The sequence below is a fragment of the Eublepharis macularius genome, chromosome 4, assembly GCF_028583425.1.
Source record: "Eublepharis macularius isolate TG4126 chromosome 4, MPM_Emac_v1.0, whole genome shotgun sequence".
In the NCBI taxonomy this organism is placed as follows: domain Eukaryota; kingdom Metazoa; phylum Chordata; class Lepidosauria; order Squamata; family Eublepharidae; genus Eublepharis; species Eublepharis macularius.
In genome coordinates, this window is record NC_072793.1 from 33,930,689 (window position 1) to 33,947,776 (window position 17,088).

The window sequence follows — 17,088 nt, forward strand, 5'->3', positions numbered from 1 at the left end:
ATCCACTTTCTCCAACACCAACAATCATTTTATACACCTTTATTATGTTTCCCCCCTTGTAGTATTTTTCCCTTGGTAAAAGCCTTGTAACCATCCCTCATTTGGGAAGATATTCCACTCCATTATTTTAACAACAACAACAGTTGTTCATTCGGATACTGATCTTCTGGACAGATTAGTACCCCATTCAGAGCAGTCAACAAAGTCAGTGTTATCATTATTCCCACAATACAGCTGGGGAGCTGGGGCTGAGAAGAGTAGCTTACCCAAAGCCACCTGGTGAGTTCATGGAAGTAGATTCAAACCAGTGAAGTGTTGCATTGCAGCCCAACCACTGTGCTATATCAGCTCTTTGGGGTGTCCTTTTCTATTCCTTGGAGGAATGGTCCCAATCGTTATAGTTCCCGACACAGAAATTTCTTTTTTCATTGCTGCTGCACACTGAATTAACATGCAGTGAGCTGTCCACCATGGCCCCATCCTCTTCCCTGAATAGGCATAGACAGGTCAGACATTTTCGGCATATACATGTCAGGATTTTCTGCCCTGCTGTTGCTATTCTGTTGCTTACTTATCTAGTTTGGAGAGAGCCTTTTGGAACTCTTCACAATCCACTCAGGTTTTCACCATCTAAAATAATGTGGAGACATACACATCTATTCCAGATCATTTTTTATATATTTTTATATTCCAGATCATTTAGGCACAAACTGTCCAAATATAGAGCCACAAGGGACTTGACTGCTTATTTCCCTCCATTATGAAAATTGCTCATTTTTTCCTATCCTTTGCTTCCTGATCTTTAACCTATGACAGCTCCCTAAAAGCTGTCTTCTTCCAGGACACCTCACTTACAGGAGCCTTTAACAAAGTATTATATTGACACTTAAAAAAAAATATCCAAAAGGTATAATGTCTGCCTGTCTGCCCCTGCCTACATTGCTGCTGACACTGTCAAAGAAGTCTAAAAGACTGGGAGAATACAAAGGCTGGCCCTATGCAGAAGCCATCTGCATTTGTTCTAAAGCTTGTTCTTCTCTGTGTGCAACAATACTAGCTTTAATTTTTAAACATTCACCAGTTTACCCAGAACAGACATTAGACTGACAAGTCTGCAATTCCCTGGATTTTCCCTAGTTCTTTTTTAAAAAATTGATGGCATACTGACTACTCACCAATCTTCTGTTAACATGGCTGATTTCAATGGTGACTTTTGTTAAATGTGTTGCATTTTATATAAGCCGTCTAAAGTACACACAACTGATTCCAATGGTTTGTACTTTGTCAATTAGGTATAAAAGATCATCCTTTCCCGCTGGTGTTTCACATTCCCCTAATACAATAGTTCAAATCAGGGCTTTTTTTCTGGGAAAAGAGGTGGTGGAACTCAGTGGGTTGCCCTCGGGGAAAATGGTCACATGGCTGGTGGCCCCGCCCCCTGATCTCCAGACAGAGGGGAGTTTAGATTGCCCTCTGCGCCACTCCAGCAGTGCAGAGGGCAATCTAAACTCCCCTCTGTCTGGAGATCAGGGGGCGGGGCCACCAGTCATGTGACCATTTTCAAGAGGTTCCGGAACTCCGTTCCCCCGTGTTCCTGCTGAAAAAAAGCCCTGGTTCAAATGATGTTTCCAGTATCCTCTCCAGCGAAGACCAGACCAATGCAAACCTAGCAGGTTCCCTCTCCTCCTTCAGTATTTCTTTCACATTTCCATCACTCTAAAGATCCTGTGGTCTCCCTGGCTGGCTTCCTGCTGTATTTTAAGAATGTTTTTACATCCTTAGCAAACCTAGTTGCTTTTCAAGTTCTTTCTTTTACCTACTTACATTTGTTTTGAATCATCATCCTCAGTTGGGCACCTCTTCTTACCTTTTATAGTCTCCTTAACATAGCTATTAAACCATGCTGGCACACTCTCGGATAGGTTTCATAATACTGGCTTTAATTAACTTTAATGCTGCCTTTCAAAAAGCAAGTTCCCCGAGACACTGTACAATAAAAAATAAAACAATTAAAACAATTAAATAGTTATGGAAAAACCAATAAAATGACCACTCTGCAAAACTGTTACAAATAGGAAACAAGTGAAAATGTCCTTTCAGCTAATCCGCTTATATTTGGGAAATTCCCTCTTCGGAAATAAAATGCAATGATGATGGCTTTTCTAGGCATTTTCCCAATCACATATATGATGAATTTAGTCATGCTGTCACTGTCCTCAAGCATTTGGCAACTCTTGTATTAGAGGATAACTTGGTGCTTGAGGGGAGAAGAGATGATCTGGATATTTTGTGCCCTCAAACTGAGGACTAAGCTATGGAGAAAAATCAAATAAATATCATAACAAAGCTCACATGCAAAAAGACAGCCTTACTAAGCCAGATGCCTGCAAACAGCAGATAATCCATAGCATATCACTTGACTATTGTGGTCTGGGACCATGGAATTATCCAAAAGAGCAACCATGGCCAAAGAAGTAGAGTAGAAAATTTTCTATTCTAAAGATTCGTGGTTTTATGCCATTGCCAGTACAATGTCATACAATCAGGGCCGGCGCCAGAGGTTTTAGCGCCTGCGGCAGCGTGCGCCTGCGCCTCCGCATGGCGTGATGACGTCATCACAGACGTCATCACGCGCCGCAGGGGGGCTGGGCGGCGCACGGACCGCCGAGCGCAGAAGCTGCGGGCTGCTGCTGGAGCGGCGCGCACAGGCTGCTCTGTGCGCCGCCCCAGCAGCAGCTCATGGCTTCTGCGCTCGGCTGGGGCGGAGGAGTGCGCAGCGGAGCTGGCGTGGGCTGGCTACAGCTGCTGCAGCAGCCATCCAGCCAGCTCCGTGCCGCCGCCGCCGCGCGCCCCAGCCGAGCGCAGAAGCTGCGAGCCGGGGCTGGGGCGGCGCGCGGAGGCTGCTCCGTGCGCCACCCCAGCAGCAGCTCGCGGTTTCTGCGCCCAGCTGGGGCGGAGGAGCGCGCAGCGGAGCTGGCGTGGGCTGGCTACAGCTGCTGCTGCAGCCATCCAGCCAGCTCCGTGCCGCCGCCGCCGCCGCGCGCCCCAGCTGGGCGCAGAAGCCGCGAGCCGCTGCTCGAGCGGCGCACAGAGGCTGTGCCCGGCTGGGGTGTGTGGCGGCGGCGGCAGCAAGGGGCTGGCTGGCTGGCTGGCTGCAGCAGTAGCTGCAGGCAGCCCAGTCATGCCAGCTTCGCTGCGCGTGCCTCCACCCCCAACACCCCCTCCAGCGCCCCTCCAGCGCCCACGCGCCCGAGGCCACCGCCTACCTGGCCTCCATGGGCGCGCCGGCCCTGCATACAATATCAGTACAATATCATACCCATAATAATCCAAATAAAAATTCAGTTCTTAATTCACCTAAGTGGTTTTGATTTGACCTGCACAGTCAAAGCTAAAAATTTTATTTGTATGTCTCCATGTGTATGGAAGGAATATTGTAAACACAAATCTGACATTGATCTGACAAATAATGGAAATGGTGCTATGGTGAATGACAGGGCAAGTGAGGTGCCCCACGATGAACTCCATGCAAGACAGAGTTATTTAAACAGATGCATGGACAACCATACCCACAGACACCATGCACAGGTCTTTGGATGTGCTAAAATTAGTATGTCAACAATTTCTAGTCCGGGGTGGGTGGGGGTGGGGATGGCCTTGCAAATTTAAACAATGCAAGAGAACATACTGCATTGTTTTTACATTTTATGAGTATTATTCTAATAAAAATAATTCTCACATAAAGCTTCGAAACATTAAAACCACACTTGATAACCATTTTTCACTATCAAATATTTCAGTTTAAGTATTTGTTGTTATCAGGACTGCAAATAAAAGCATGCAGTACCTTTTAAATTTTGTTCGCTATGTATGTCAAAATAAACATGATAAATTTAGATTATGCTCTATTTAGAGTAACAGAAAAAATTCCCAATCATATTGTCTCAGAATACCCATTTCACTGACCATTGCACAAAAACACTCCCCGTACTTGGTACCTCTTCTTTTAGGTATCTCTTCTCCTCTTCAGTTAAGTGCTGGACCACATTATTTATTAAATAATTTCTACTGCCTTTCCCCATGGTTCAAGGCAGCTTACACTATGTAATTAAAAACATTAAACAGTAAACCCCAATTGCCACTCAACCTAATAAAAATAGCTTATACTCCATTAAAAGCTCTGGAGAATAAAACAGATGTATTCCACTTACCGAAAGTTTACAAGGATTGTACCCTTTCACCTCTTTGGATGGGAAGCCTCATTCATAAAATGAGTGCGAGAAAGTATAGGCCCTCCTCAATGCCAGACAGAACTAAGACTGGAAATACATGTTATGAATTACCTGGGGATGTTCAAGTGCTGGATTTTATGTGTGATCCTCAATTCACGTGCAGGCTGTTCTTGCTTGGCACACAGGCATGCCGCTTTCACAGGAGCTCCCTTTGTGTGATTGCATCTGCAAGTGTGCCCTGAGGGCAGAGCACCAATTCAGCTCTGTTTTCATTGCAAGAACAAGTACTGTATGCTCCTTTGACTTGCCAATTTGTATCTCTTTGAAGTGTGAGAAAGTGTCAAGATCTGCATTTCAATGAATGGAGGTGGGAAAAACTGGGATATTTTTAGCAGTTGAGGAGGAACTGATATTGAACGTGTGAATGTATTCATGCAGAGCATATTGAAGTGTGACTGTGCAAGCGAGTGCATGGAAAGTTGGACAGGGAAAATGTGAATCGAGATTCACTTGAGCATTCCTAGGAACTTAGTAATGTGTATTTCCACCTTGACTTTTATGATGGAACAGCTTGGTGGTGTCAAGTTGAAGACCACAACTGGCGAATATGGACATATGAGGAATGATGATCCTTTAGATTTGTGGGACCCTGGGAGAGCAGGGAGGCAGGCATTGTGCAATGCTTCACTGGACAGCAGCTGGGGACCAAAGGGGAGGGGCTGGAGAGCAGGAAACTCGGTCCCCCTAGTCGCAGGCCACGTAAGGCTTTAAGGATCATAAGAAGCACCTTAAACTGAATCCAGAAATAAACTGGCAGCCAATGAAGCCATTTTAAGATAAGCAAGATGTGTTCCCAAATGCCACCCTAATAACTGGGCTTCTACATTCTGAACCAGCGATAATTTCTGGATTGTCTTTATGGGAAACCCAACCATAAAGTTACAAAACCATCTATTAGCATATCTAGGAGGTCTGCCAAGCCTAGAAAAGGAGAGAGCTGACAAACCAGGTGCAGCTGGTAGAAGGTTGCTGCAGCTGTTGGCTACTCCACCAACCTGCTTTTCTAAATCTGGGTCCAGAAGCTCGCAACCTGCTCTGCAAATGCCAACTCCGCTCCTCCCATGCCAGGACACAAGCCTTCCCAAGCATCAGCCTTTATGACTAGCATAGGGTAGCCAGGTCCCCCTTGCCTTCCCAGCAGGAGCGGCACTTACCTGTAAGGCATCCTTGCATTATGTTTGCCTTGTCTGGATTTAGCTTCTCCTTTCTAGACTTTGGCCACTTAACCATGGACTTGATACACTAGTTCAGAGTCAGGATGAATACAGGGAGGCATAGATAATGTAACAGAACTGAAGTTATCTGCATATTGAGGACATCCAACCAACCCAAAGCTTCTCGATGTATTGTCGAAGGCTTTCACGGCCGGAGAACGATGGTTGTTGTGGGTTTTCCGGGCTGTATTGCCGTGGTCTTGGCATTGTAGTTCCTGACGTTTCGCCAGCAGCTGTGGCTGGCATCTTCAGAGGTGTAGCTTTTGGTGCTACACCTCTGAAGATGCCAGCCACAGCTGCTGGCAAAACGTCAGGAACTACAATGCCAAGACCACGGCAATACAACCCGGAAAACCCACAACAACCAAAGCTTCTCCCTAACATACTAGTTTTCTAAGAGCAAGCAGTTTTTTTAGTACATTCAGGCAAGGAACTGCACTGCTGCCTGAAGTGACACAGCTCAGGAAAACCGAAAAGAGTCCAGTAGCACCTTTAAGACTAACCAACTTTACTGTAGCATAAGCTTTCGAGAATCACAGTTCTTTTTGTCAGATGCACGGAGCGCAAGAAGAAACTGGTCAGATATAGAGGAGGAGAGGGGAGGGAGGAGTAGATGCAAACAGTAGCTTCTGATAATGGGATCAGTTTGCTTCTGATAATGAAATCAGTTACTTCTGATAATGAGATAACCATTCATAGTCTCTATTCAATCCAAGCCTGACTGAGTCACATTTACATATGAATTCCAATTCAGCAGCTTCCCGCTGGATTTTGTTTTTGAAAGGTTTCTGTTGAACTACAGTGACCTTTAAGTCCTTGATGGAATGTCCTGGTAGATTGAAGTGTTCTCCCACTGGTTTCTGGATGTTGCCATTTTTAATGTCAGATTTGTGTCCATTTATTTTTCTGCGCAGAGGTTGGCTGGTTTGTCCAATGTACAGAGCAGATGGACATTGTTGGCACATGAGGGCATATATCACGTTGGAGGATGAGCAGCTGTAAGAGCCAGAGATAGTGTAGTTGACGCCATTGGGTCCTGTAATTGTATTTCCTGGGTAGATATGAGGGCAGAGCTGGCATCTGGTCTGTTGCAGGGTCTGGTACCTGTGCTGGTGACTCTGCTAGCCGATTCATGGTTGTAAGTGAGAAGTCGTTTAAGATTGGGGGGCTGTCTGTAGGCTTGTGAGAGAGAGGCATCATTTTCCAGGATGGGTTGTAGATCACTGATGATACGTTGGATGGGTTTGAACTGGGAACTATAGGTGACAACCAGTGGTGTTCTTTTGTTAGTTCCTTTAAGGTTTGTCCTGGAGTAGGCTGTTTCTAGCTGAGCAGCCCAGCTCAGGAAAACCTTTACCACTGCATTGTGCTGACTAGTTAGAAACTGAGCCAATTGCCAGTTTCTGAAACTAGTTAGAAACAGAGAGCCAACTGCAGGCTTCTGAATAATCTAGATTTTTCAGAGGCCAGGGATAAGCATCTGATTCGCATTAACTATAGCATCCAGCCAGATGATTTGGTGGTGCTATGAGGAAACTTATTTCAGGGGATTCCTTTACCTCTCCAACTCATCCTGCAAGAGTGGAAACAAACACATTGTGATAGAAGGTTACTCTGACTGCATCCACAATCCTTCCAGGTCTTCAATATGCTCAACAGTACAGCGGATGCTCTGTTCCTCCTCATGCCTGCCTATCAGTACTATTAATTTTCCTACAACTAGGAAATAAGGAGGAGGTGTGAAAGCCACTGCACTGGATAACCAACATGTTGTAAGAATTTTAAAACAAATCCAAGGCAGGGAACAAGATTGTAAATTGCAAATGTAAAAACCACGCCAGACAAAGTTAACCACGGACCAACATTCCAAGTAGTATTTACCATAAAGGTCAATAAAGTCCTGACAGTGCGTACCTTTCAGTGCGTACCTTTCAGAAAATCCTTTAACAGAATAATCATACAAGCTTACGAGAAGTAACAGACTGCTTCCATGGGCACCAGTGAACAGTAGGCTGAAGAAAACGTGTGACTCCTGCATACATTTAAGGTTTAGAAACTACTGAACGGGAATTTTTCTATGTTTGATACCATGGACTTAACAAGGACTTGGAATTCCTAAGTCCTTACACAAGTTAACTAGTTTATTAAAGCAAGACAGATTACCAATCACTGCTATTGCACTGTCTGTACTTTTCTTAATTATGTTTGAATTTTACATAATTATATCTCAGGCTGTACCTTCCTGCATTTCATGGCCCTTTTACTCTGCTGTTTACAATATATTCTTCACAACCATATATGTGTCTGCCTGCTGAGGAGCCACTAAATATATCTGACAAAGTGGATTCTCTTTCATGAAAGCTCATGCTTTAACAAGCTAACAGAGTTACACTACTCCTCTGGAATGTTTAGTTTTTTTCTTAGATGTCTTACAGCATAACACAATAATAAAATCCCCAAGTCAATTAAAATTCAACATGAGCAACTGTCTTTGCCAGTTTGTTTACTGTACCTCAGTTAAACAGAAAACTCCCAACTCATTGTGGTTCAGCCATTTCCATATCCACAACAATCATTTAGCAATTTTTACTTTAACTCTGTTTGTTTATGCCAATTTTGGCAGGATTCCAGAACTAGAGACTATATTTTGAAGAGACCATTTCTTGAGGGAATAAAGGTTTCTTAATGTTATCCCAAATTTAAAAAACAACAATTTTACTCAGGAGTTATTATAATCTATTACTATTTAACATTTATATAGCGCCAACAGTGTACAATCCCTAAACAGAGTCTTTCATTCTAAGTAATAACAAGGCCTTATCTGTTTTCCACTAGCTCAGCCTGGTAATCTAACCATGAAGCAAATTCCACAGGGACAGCCATGTTTGTCTGCTGGAGCCAAAAGAAAAGAGAGTCTTCTGTCTCCCATTTGTATATATACTTCTGCCAACTGAGGTCTCCATTTTATTTCATGCATTTGATGAAGTAGATTCTGGCTCTTCGGCACCATGCTCCAATAAATGTGGCAGTTTTTTAGACATTTTATCCTTGAAGCAGTTACCCTTGGTTAGAGAAGTTTGTTTGTTTTTTAATTATGGATACTTCCAGGTGAATGTGCTTCAAATAAGTCTTAAAATTCCATTGAGATCAGCATTCCAGAATTATAAAGGAAAGTTATTAGGGCAATATGCTTCATTATCCCTATTTCCTTGCACTGAGAAAATAGTCCTATATCTAAGCCAACACAGATTAACTCATATTACAGAACACAAGAATCAACAGTAATGTCAGAGAACAGAAAAGAATGAGTTAGGTCAACGCCAGTGCTGCCTGCAAGTCAAGACCCGGTAGTAAGTGAGTTGGGGAAGTCTTCTGGATGGGTCCTCAGGCTGCTGAGACAATGCAGCATCAGTAGGTTTCGTATATAGATTTATGGGGAGGAAAACCATGGGTGGCATCCAAATGAACATAAAATTCTACATGAAATTTCCAAATAAGAGAGCCCATCAGGGCTTTTTTTCGGGGGAAAGATGTGGTGGAACTCAGTGGGTTACCAGCACAGGGGGCAACTCTTGGCAGGAGGTGGTGCCCTTGGTACCACATACATGTGCACAAAGTGCACGCATGCTCCCAGGACCAATGACATCACTTTTGGTCAGCTGGAACAAGGAGGGAGTTTTTAAAAGTTTAAATTGCCCTCGGCAAAAATGGCCACATGGCAGGTGGCCCTGCCCCCTGATCTCCAGACAGAGGGGAGTTTAGATCGCCCTCTGCGATCTCCAGCAGCGCGGAGAGCAATCTAAACTCCCCTCTTTCTGGAGATCAGGAGGTGGGGCCACCAGCCATGTGACCATTTTCAAGAGGTTCCAGAACTCTGTTCCACCGCGTTCCAGCTGAAAAAAAAGCCCTGGAGCCAATAATGTCCTCCTGAGCTGGATAGGCCAGGCAAGCCAAATATCTTCAGATATTGGAAGCTAAGCAGGTCAGCCTTAGTTAGCAATTGGAAAGGAGACCTCCAAAAAAGACCAGGGTTGCAGAGACAAGCAATGACAAACCTCTTCTGTCAGTCTGTCAGAAAACCCCAGCAGGGGTCACCGTAAGTTAGGTATGACTTGACAGCACTTTCCACCACTACAGCCAAGAATGGCTCTAACAAGAAGCAGTGTTGTGCGGCGGTTTGAGTGTGTGTCTAAGATTTGGGAGACCTGGGTTTGAATCCTTGCTCTGCCATGGTCATTTGCTGCATGATCTTGGGCCAGTAACACAATCTCAGCCTAACCTGCCTCACAGGGTTATTGTGAGGAAAAAATGGAGAAGAGGAGAATGATGCAAACTGCTTTAGTAAACAAGTAAACAATCAGAGGTTCAAAGCAGGAACCTATACTGCCATACACAAACTAAAGACAATGGATAAAAGTGCCATGAGGGGAAAAAATTTAAGGCTCCTTCCCACATTGTAATAATCTTGCCTAACATATTATTTAGATTTATAGTCTACCTCAACCTGAAGACTCAAGATAATTATGCAAAAAGAAAATTAAAACAGAGTAAGATTTTTTTCCTTATCAGTTAAATTCGTTGGAATTCGTTGCCACAGGAGGTGGTGGCAGCTACAAGCATTGCCAGCTTCAAGAGGGGACTGGACAAATATATGGAGCAGAGGTCCATCAGTGGCTATTAGCCACAGGAGATAGATGGTATTCTCTTTGTGGGGAGGTGGTGCTCTGTTGTCTTGATGCTGGAAGGAAGGCAGTGGGAGGGCTTCTGGTGTCCTGGCCTCACTGACAGTCCTTTAGATGGCACTGGATTTCTAGCCACTGTGTGTGACAGAATGTTGGACTGGATGGGCCACTGGCCTGATCCAACATGGCTTTGCTTATGCTTAAATTTCCCCTCCTTCATAACGTTACCCCAAGCCCTTTATATCACTATGATAAGGAATTCTGAGCCTCAAGGTCTCTTGCGCCCACCTGCCTCACATCCCCTCAACACGGCAGATTTTTTATATGCTGCTAGCTGAGCTGCCCAGGCTGAAATTACCCAGGCATCATAAAATGAAGGAAGGTTGGAATGAGATTGTAAAGCAACTTTCCTGCTTGGCTATCAATCTTTTTTTTTAACCCTTTTTAGTCAAGTTCAAAACTGCCTTTGTGTTTTTACACAAGCCTATCAGCAGGAGAGAGGCTGAAAAGGAGTTTAAGAGGCTTGTGGGATTTCAGACTGACTTTAGTTCAGCATTAGGCTAACCCTTGTAGCACCCATATCCATTTCAGACGCAGCATGATGTACTGTTATGAAGGGGGGACATTTGGGGAAAACAACAAGCAATTCCTTGAAGCAAAAGATTAAGTCATCATATATTTATGCGGGCAAGGTGTGTGTATGGAGGGGGTAAAATTACAGGGGCCCTACAGGCCCAGGAAGCTAAACTAACCAATGGTTTGTGATTATACATTCTGTGGCCACATTTAGGTGAAGAGACAGAGAAGTATGATCTTGGGACTGTTACTATCTCAGCATAACCTACATAACAGGGCTGCTGCTGTAGTGAATATAAAATGGAAGGCCCTGAGCCCCTTGGAGGGGGGTAGAGAAATTTAAAGACGAAATATGCCAACAGCAAATAACGCAGTGTAATTTCATATAATGTCTGGGTTGGACTTGGATGGTGTGGAGGATGACATCTTTATGTGGGGGACCATGCTGGCTCTTATACAGTTCTTTTTTTTTTTAAGAATCACACAAAGATCCCAACTCTGGCAGTAACAGGTGATCACATTTATTAATAGCAGTATTTGTGCCTTCAAATATTGCTGACTGAGCAAAGATACCTAAGCACAGCTTTGGCTGAAATGGTATCTCCAACATTCCATGGAGAAATAACGGGCTGGCTGAGAACAGAAAAAGGACAACATCTGCAAAGAGCAAAATGGTTGCTGATTGATCTGAACTACACTCATGAACTACAACAACATGAGGTTGGAGACACAGAACTTCAGCGCTACAAAGTCAGAACTTCCACGTCTATACCAACAATCGCATTCACTAAACTCCATAGTTGTCCCATTTGCTCCCCTCCGCAGAAATTCCATTTGTAAATTTTTAAATCTTTCCTCACTTCACCACAAGGATTGCTTAAACACAATAGCTTCTCCACAGAGAGAAATGTATGAACTATTAGCCACGACAACTAAACTGGCTAAATGGCAACTACACACAGAGGTTGTGGGCTTATAAACCAGTGGTTCCCAACTTTTTGGAGTATGAGGATCCCCCCTCCCCAAATGACAGTAATTATACTGTTAGTATATATTGATTGAGAAATGCCAGCTCCCCAGACTTAACTGGGGGGCTCAGCTGCAGGCCACAGGGGGGGCAGGCTGCCATGGCGGCCGCCATATTGGAAGGCGGCGTGGGGGTCCCTGGGGTAGCAGGGCAGCCCTCGCTGCCCAGATTCAAACTGCAGCTAGCCAATCAGAGCGGGCCGGCTGGGGCAGGGAGAGGACTGAGGACCTGGGAGGCTCAGTCTCCTCTCAGGTCCGCTGCTGGCCCTTGTAAGAGGGGCAGTCCCCGCCCCTGCAGCACTTGGCTTGTGGCCAGCATCCCGCCCAGCCCTCCCTTTCCATCACAACTTTGGAGGAGAGCAGATGATTGGGGCGTTGGGCACTGATCCATTTGGGGGGAAACAGGGCCCATGAGCTCAGTTTCCCTATTATGGGGATCCCCTTAAGGGGTCTGGGGAGTGTGGCATGGCAGGTGCATGCCCAGCTTGGGGGCTATGAGGTCCGCCTCACTCCTGGGTGGCAGGGGATGATCCACACATGGGTGTACACCCATCTGCCATCCCACTGACTGTCATCCCATAGTTTCCCTTCCTCAGCCTGGGTCTGAGGGGGCGCAGCGGTTCATCGGCTGGCAAGCTGCCATAGTTCCCCTCTTCACATTAATGACAGTCAGTTCCTATACTCTCTCATTCCATGGACCAGCTACAAATTTTTAGAGCCTCATGAGCAGGGCAACGGGGTAGGGAGGCAATCGAATTTGGAACACAGAAATGGCAAGCACAGAAAGTACTCCTGCTTTTCTACTCCTCAAGAGGTGGCTTTTCATCTTAAAGAGTCATCTTAGGGTTCCTATATTTACGGGTCACGTATGGCTTACCCCCGCAGCAGTCTCTGGGCAGAAATGTGCCACACAGAGAAGTGCTGAAGCGCTTACACACTGCAAGATTATCATCACATTCAAATTACTGTACAGGAGGATCGCCGCACCAAAAGCTTTTTGTTAGAAAACAAACAAGTCAAAAATTACGTAGAAAGAGAATATCTGTGGGGTAAGGCCATTTAGGACACTACACAACTCTGCTGAATGAGAAGGCACTAATTGATGTACAACCAAGGAAAGAGGGTTTTTTTTTTCCCAAGATGGCCTGGCCACAATCTGTTTAATGTTACAAATTCCCCCCAGAAAACACATTTTATTGCAAAGTATGGAAAAGAACTTGCTAAATGCCAACATGCATGCAGATGTTTTAGCAAACTGATTCCAGCCGTTTTGAATGCCAAAAAAAGCCAAACATGCATTTTCAATTTAAAAACAGAGTTTATTTACCAATGACTCTGCAAAAGCCCTGGCTGATAGTTAACAAGTTATTTGTAAGAAAGGAGATGCTACTAAAGGTTCTTTTTAAACCTTACCTTGCTAATTACTTATTAAAATTACCACCCATAATTTAATATAATTAGTATTTAACAAATCATGTTTTAAACACATTTTAGTCTCCAAAGTATGCAGTTAAAGAAGAAAGAAAAAACACGACTTAAGATCCCTTAACATTTTATTCTAATAATAAAGACAACTTTAAGCGTTTAACTTGGATAAGAACTCTTCACTCTCTTTAAAGTAGAGTTACAATTACACCAAACTACTGGCAATGACAAGAGATATGTAAGTGGATTCCCCATCATTTTTCAGATTTTGTATTTATTTACTTACTTGATTTATACCCCACTTTTCTCCCAAATGGGGACCTGAAGTGGCTTACATCATCCTCTTCTCCGGCATTTTATCCTCACCACAACCCTGTGAGGTATGTTAGGCTGAAAGAGTATGACTGGTTTAAGGTCGCCCAGTGAGCTTCCGTGGCAGAATGGGGATTCAAGCCTGGGTCTCCTAGCCCAACACTCTAACCACTACACCATACTGTACGGGGATGGACAGTCAATTGATTGTCCCTATGACACTGTCATGCTCTGAGTTCCTCCCCCACCCCCATTTTTGTGGGGATGCAATTTAAAATTTAAAAAGTAGCAGAGAATCAAGCCCCAGCTGTTACACAAAACTTTGACCCAAGCAGACGCAGGAAGGCAGCAAGGTAAGCATGTGAGTACTGCCTGCATGTTTCATTCACAAAAAGGAAGTGGGCTAGAAGGCTACTTAACTGTGCGTATTAAAGAAGCATGTGAAGTTAAACATACGTTTGCAGGAGGTTACAACTTCTCCGAACATTGCTCACAATTCAACAAATGCCAATGAAACGGAAATCTTTTCAGGAGGTGCAAATTACCTCTTTACACCAGAGAGATAGGTACACTAAAAAGGTGAAACTGCTCAGCAAATTCAAGAAAGTAGCACATACATGAAGAATGACCTGAAAAACTAATCAGAGTAGCCAGTGCTGGGCGAGATGAACTAGTGAGCTGAAACAGTGTAAGGCGGCTTCATTCATTCCAACTGTTGCAGCCTACTGGTCCATCTAGTTCAGCATTGGCTACTCGGACAGTCATTCAAGGTCTCAAACACAGAAAGGACTTTCCCCAGCACCTGTCACCTGAGATTCTTTTAACAGGAAATCCTATTGAATCTGGACTCAATGTGCCCCACCTACCCAAGATTTCCACTACTTAAGCCTGTGTTGTGGTTAACTGCAACCAACCTTTTCCATCTACATTGCACAGCGACCACTCATTCCTAGCGGTAACAGGAGAGAGCCTAAACAAGAAGATTCAAGGGAAGGAATCATCTCAGCTCCAACCAGGACCTCCAGGGACTGCAAACAGGGCCATGCGTCCCTTGTGAGCCACCGAGAGCAGCAAACTCCTATTGTTTTGAATTATGCAGTCACAATGGGAATTAGTCTTCAAAACATGTGATTAAAAATAATTATCAGACATGACTTAAGTTTTCGTTATATATTCTTCTGTAGTAAAAAAAAAACATATTGCACCCTTTCTAAAAACATTGCTTAAGCATTAAGATGAACGGCAGTTAAAAAGCTTTCACGAGTAAGAGTTCATTAGCTTTCTAGCATTCTCATTTACTCAGAAATAGGTCCTTCCTGGAGTTTCTCCCAAGGAATTAGGAATACAATTTCAGCCATGTAGTACAATGCAGTATACATTTTAGCCAGAACTAAATCTCACCAGAAACATTGGGGCGTACTTCTGAATAAACATGCATAGGATTGGCAGCATCATGTGATCAAAATTAAACTGGGGTACAGGAGGAACTATACAAAATAATCAAAACACAGAATATAGGACAAGGTACAACTATGACGCTGTTTTTTCAGGCTCGACTCCTGTGTTTTTAACTAGAGTATTCAGATGCAAAGGAAGGCAGGATTCCTGTAGCTATACAGATGACAGAACTGTCACAGATTGCAGATGGGTGGACTGGCATTTCAAATTACCAGGAGAGTTCTTGGTGGGCCGCTGTCCTGGGGTGCCACTGGTGGTTAGGAGCAAGCTGAGCCAAGAGCCTGCCAAGACCGCAGGAGCCACACCTATACCCACCATAGTAATCGTCTCGCCGCTACAGCACAAGTCTGACCTAAGCAGACCCTATGCCAGCACTGCAGGAACCAAACAGCTCCGCTTTATCCTGGATGATTTTAACCTTCCAATTTGCCCCACTGCAGGTTTTCTCACAACTGTATAACCAACTTCACCTCCCAAAATTTTCTCTTGTATCCCATACAGGGATACAAGTTCTATGCAACTGGCTGCTTTAATAGCAACCTTGGCAAAACATTAGCAAGTGAAGTTGTTCCTGGCAGGGACAAGAAGTGTTGGCAAAAGCTTCACCAGCTTAATTTCTGCATGCAGCAGCAAAGCCAATGGAATGGTGCAAGGCATCATTGCAAGGCACATTCTTACTCTATTCTTTAACACTGTGCATCTCTTAACTACACTTATTTCCATTTCCTTTTAAAAAAGAAAAGAAGAACCAAACTGCTGACTAAAGTTACCCATGAGATCAATGAGAATGGGTTTGTTCCAAGGATATATTGACCTCAGTCCACCCAACGCAACATTTGTTCCTTCAGTAAACCAGCCTTTTCCATATACTGTGCCAAAGCTAATCAATACCAAAGGCCGCCTAACTATGTGATGGAAAGTGTCACACAGTCAGACAGATGGGATATTTTAAATCCCAATTAGAGCATGAGCAAAACGTGCAAATATACATGTAGGTACTGAAACATTACATTTCAAGAGGTGGCACAGAGATTCTCTCTCTCCGCTCTGGAGAACAGGACAATTTGTAGTGCAAATGCAGAAAAACTAGACTCGGGAACACAGCGGTGGTTTCTCTCAAATAAAGGGGGGGGGGGGACCTCTGAGAAAACTCCAAGGTTTTATCCGAAAGCAACTACAAGACATTTGATACGCTTTAAAAGGCAGAATGAAACGGTTTTTTACCCAACAGCATGATGATGCCAGGAAGGTTGCTATTTCAGTTCAGATGCCACCATAATCCCCGGGCAAGATCCAGGACCCCGATGAACGAGACCCACACCCCCCAGCCTTCAGACCTTCTCATGCACTCGCTCATATGTTCCTTCTTCTCACTCGCCCCTCAACTCCCCCCAAACTCCCGAGCTGCCCCCAAATGCAGCAACTTAGCAGAAAGCCTCGAGGTTCAGGGGGCTGGGGGCGTTTTTTTTGCCGAGAAGCGAGAGCAGAGGTCTCGCTTCCACCCACCCACCCCGCTGCCAAGCGGAATTAAAGGCATCGCTTAGGGAAAGCTGGAGTTCACCGTCCAGCCCAGCCGGGTCACATTGCCTCCCATCCCTCCCCGGCGCTCCTCTAAGCCTTACCGGATTTAGGGGGATATCTGTAGATGGAATTAGACGGGATGTCCACCTCTTCCACCCCTGCGTTCTGCCTGCTGGTTAAGGCTCCCATGGTCCGACCGCGGCAGAGGGCATGGGCAGGGGGCCCTAGGTGGCCCCGTTCAGCGCCCGCGGAGGTGGCGAGCAGGGGGTCAGCAGCTCCCTCCGGCAAAGCGACGGCACCGGCCCCTCACTGGCAAGGCTGCCGCATTGACTTGCTTGCTGCTGCTGCTGCCCCCAGGGGGGTGGTGTTGCCTCCTGCTGCTGCTGCTGCTGCTGCTGCTGCCGCGGAGCAGGGGACGGAGGCGGCCGTTCCCCCGCCGTCTCTCCCCATCCCTCATTTGCCGGGGGACCTGCAGCGGCTCAGAGCGGGGCAGCTCAGCGGGACACCCCTGGGGAGCGCTGCAGCTGGGGCGAGCCGAGCGGGGCTCGCATGCCGTCCGTCGCGGCTCCAAGTGCAGCAGGC

At 45.2% G+C, this 17,088-nt stretch overlaps 1 protein-coding gene across 1 annotated transcript in view; it reads right to left on the reverse strand.

The window, feature by feature from the left end:
* The window catches only part of RNF157 (ring finger protein 157), a 120,481-nt gene extending 103,786 nt beyond the window's left edge, over positions 1-16,695 (reverse strand). Inside the window, exon 1 of the mRNA XM_054975222.1 lies at positions 16,608-16,695. Coding sequence (XP_054831197.1) covers positions 16,608-16,695 — 88 coding nt within the window. The remainder of the gene's footprint in view (positions 1-16,607) is intronic.
* Positions 16,696-17,088: the final 393 nt, after the last annotated feature.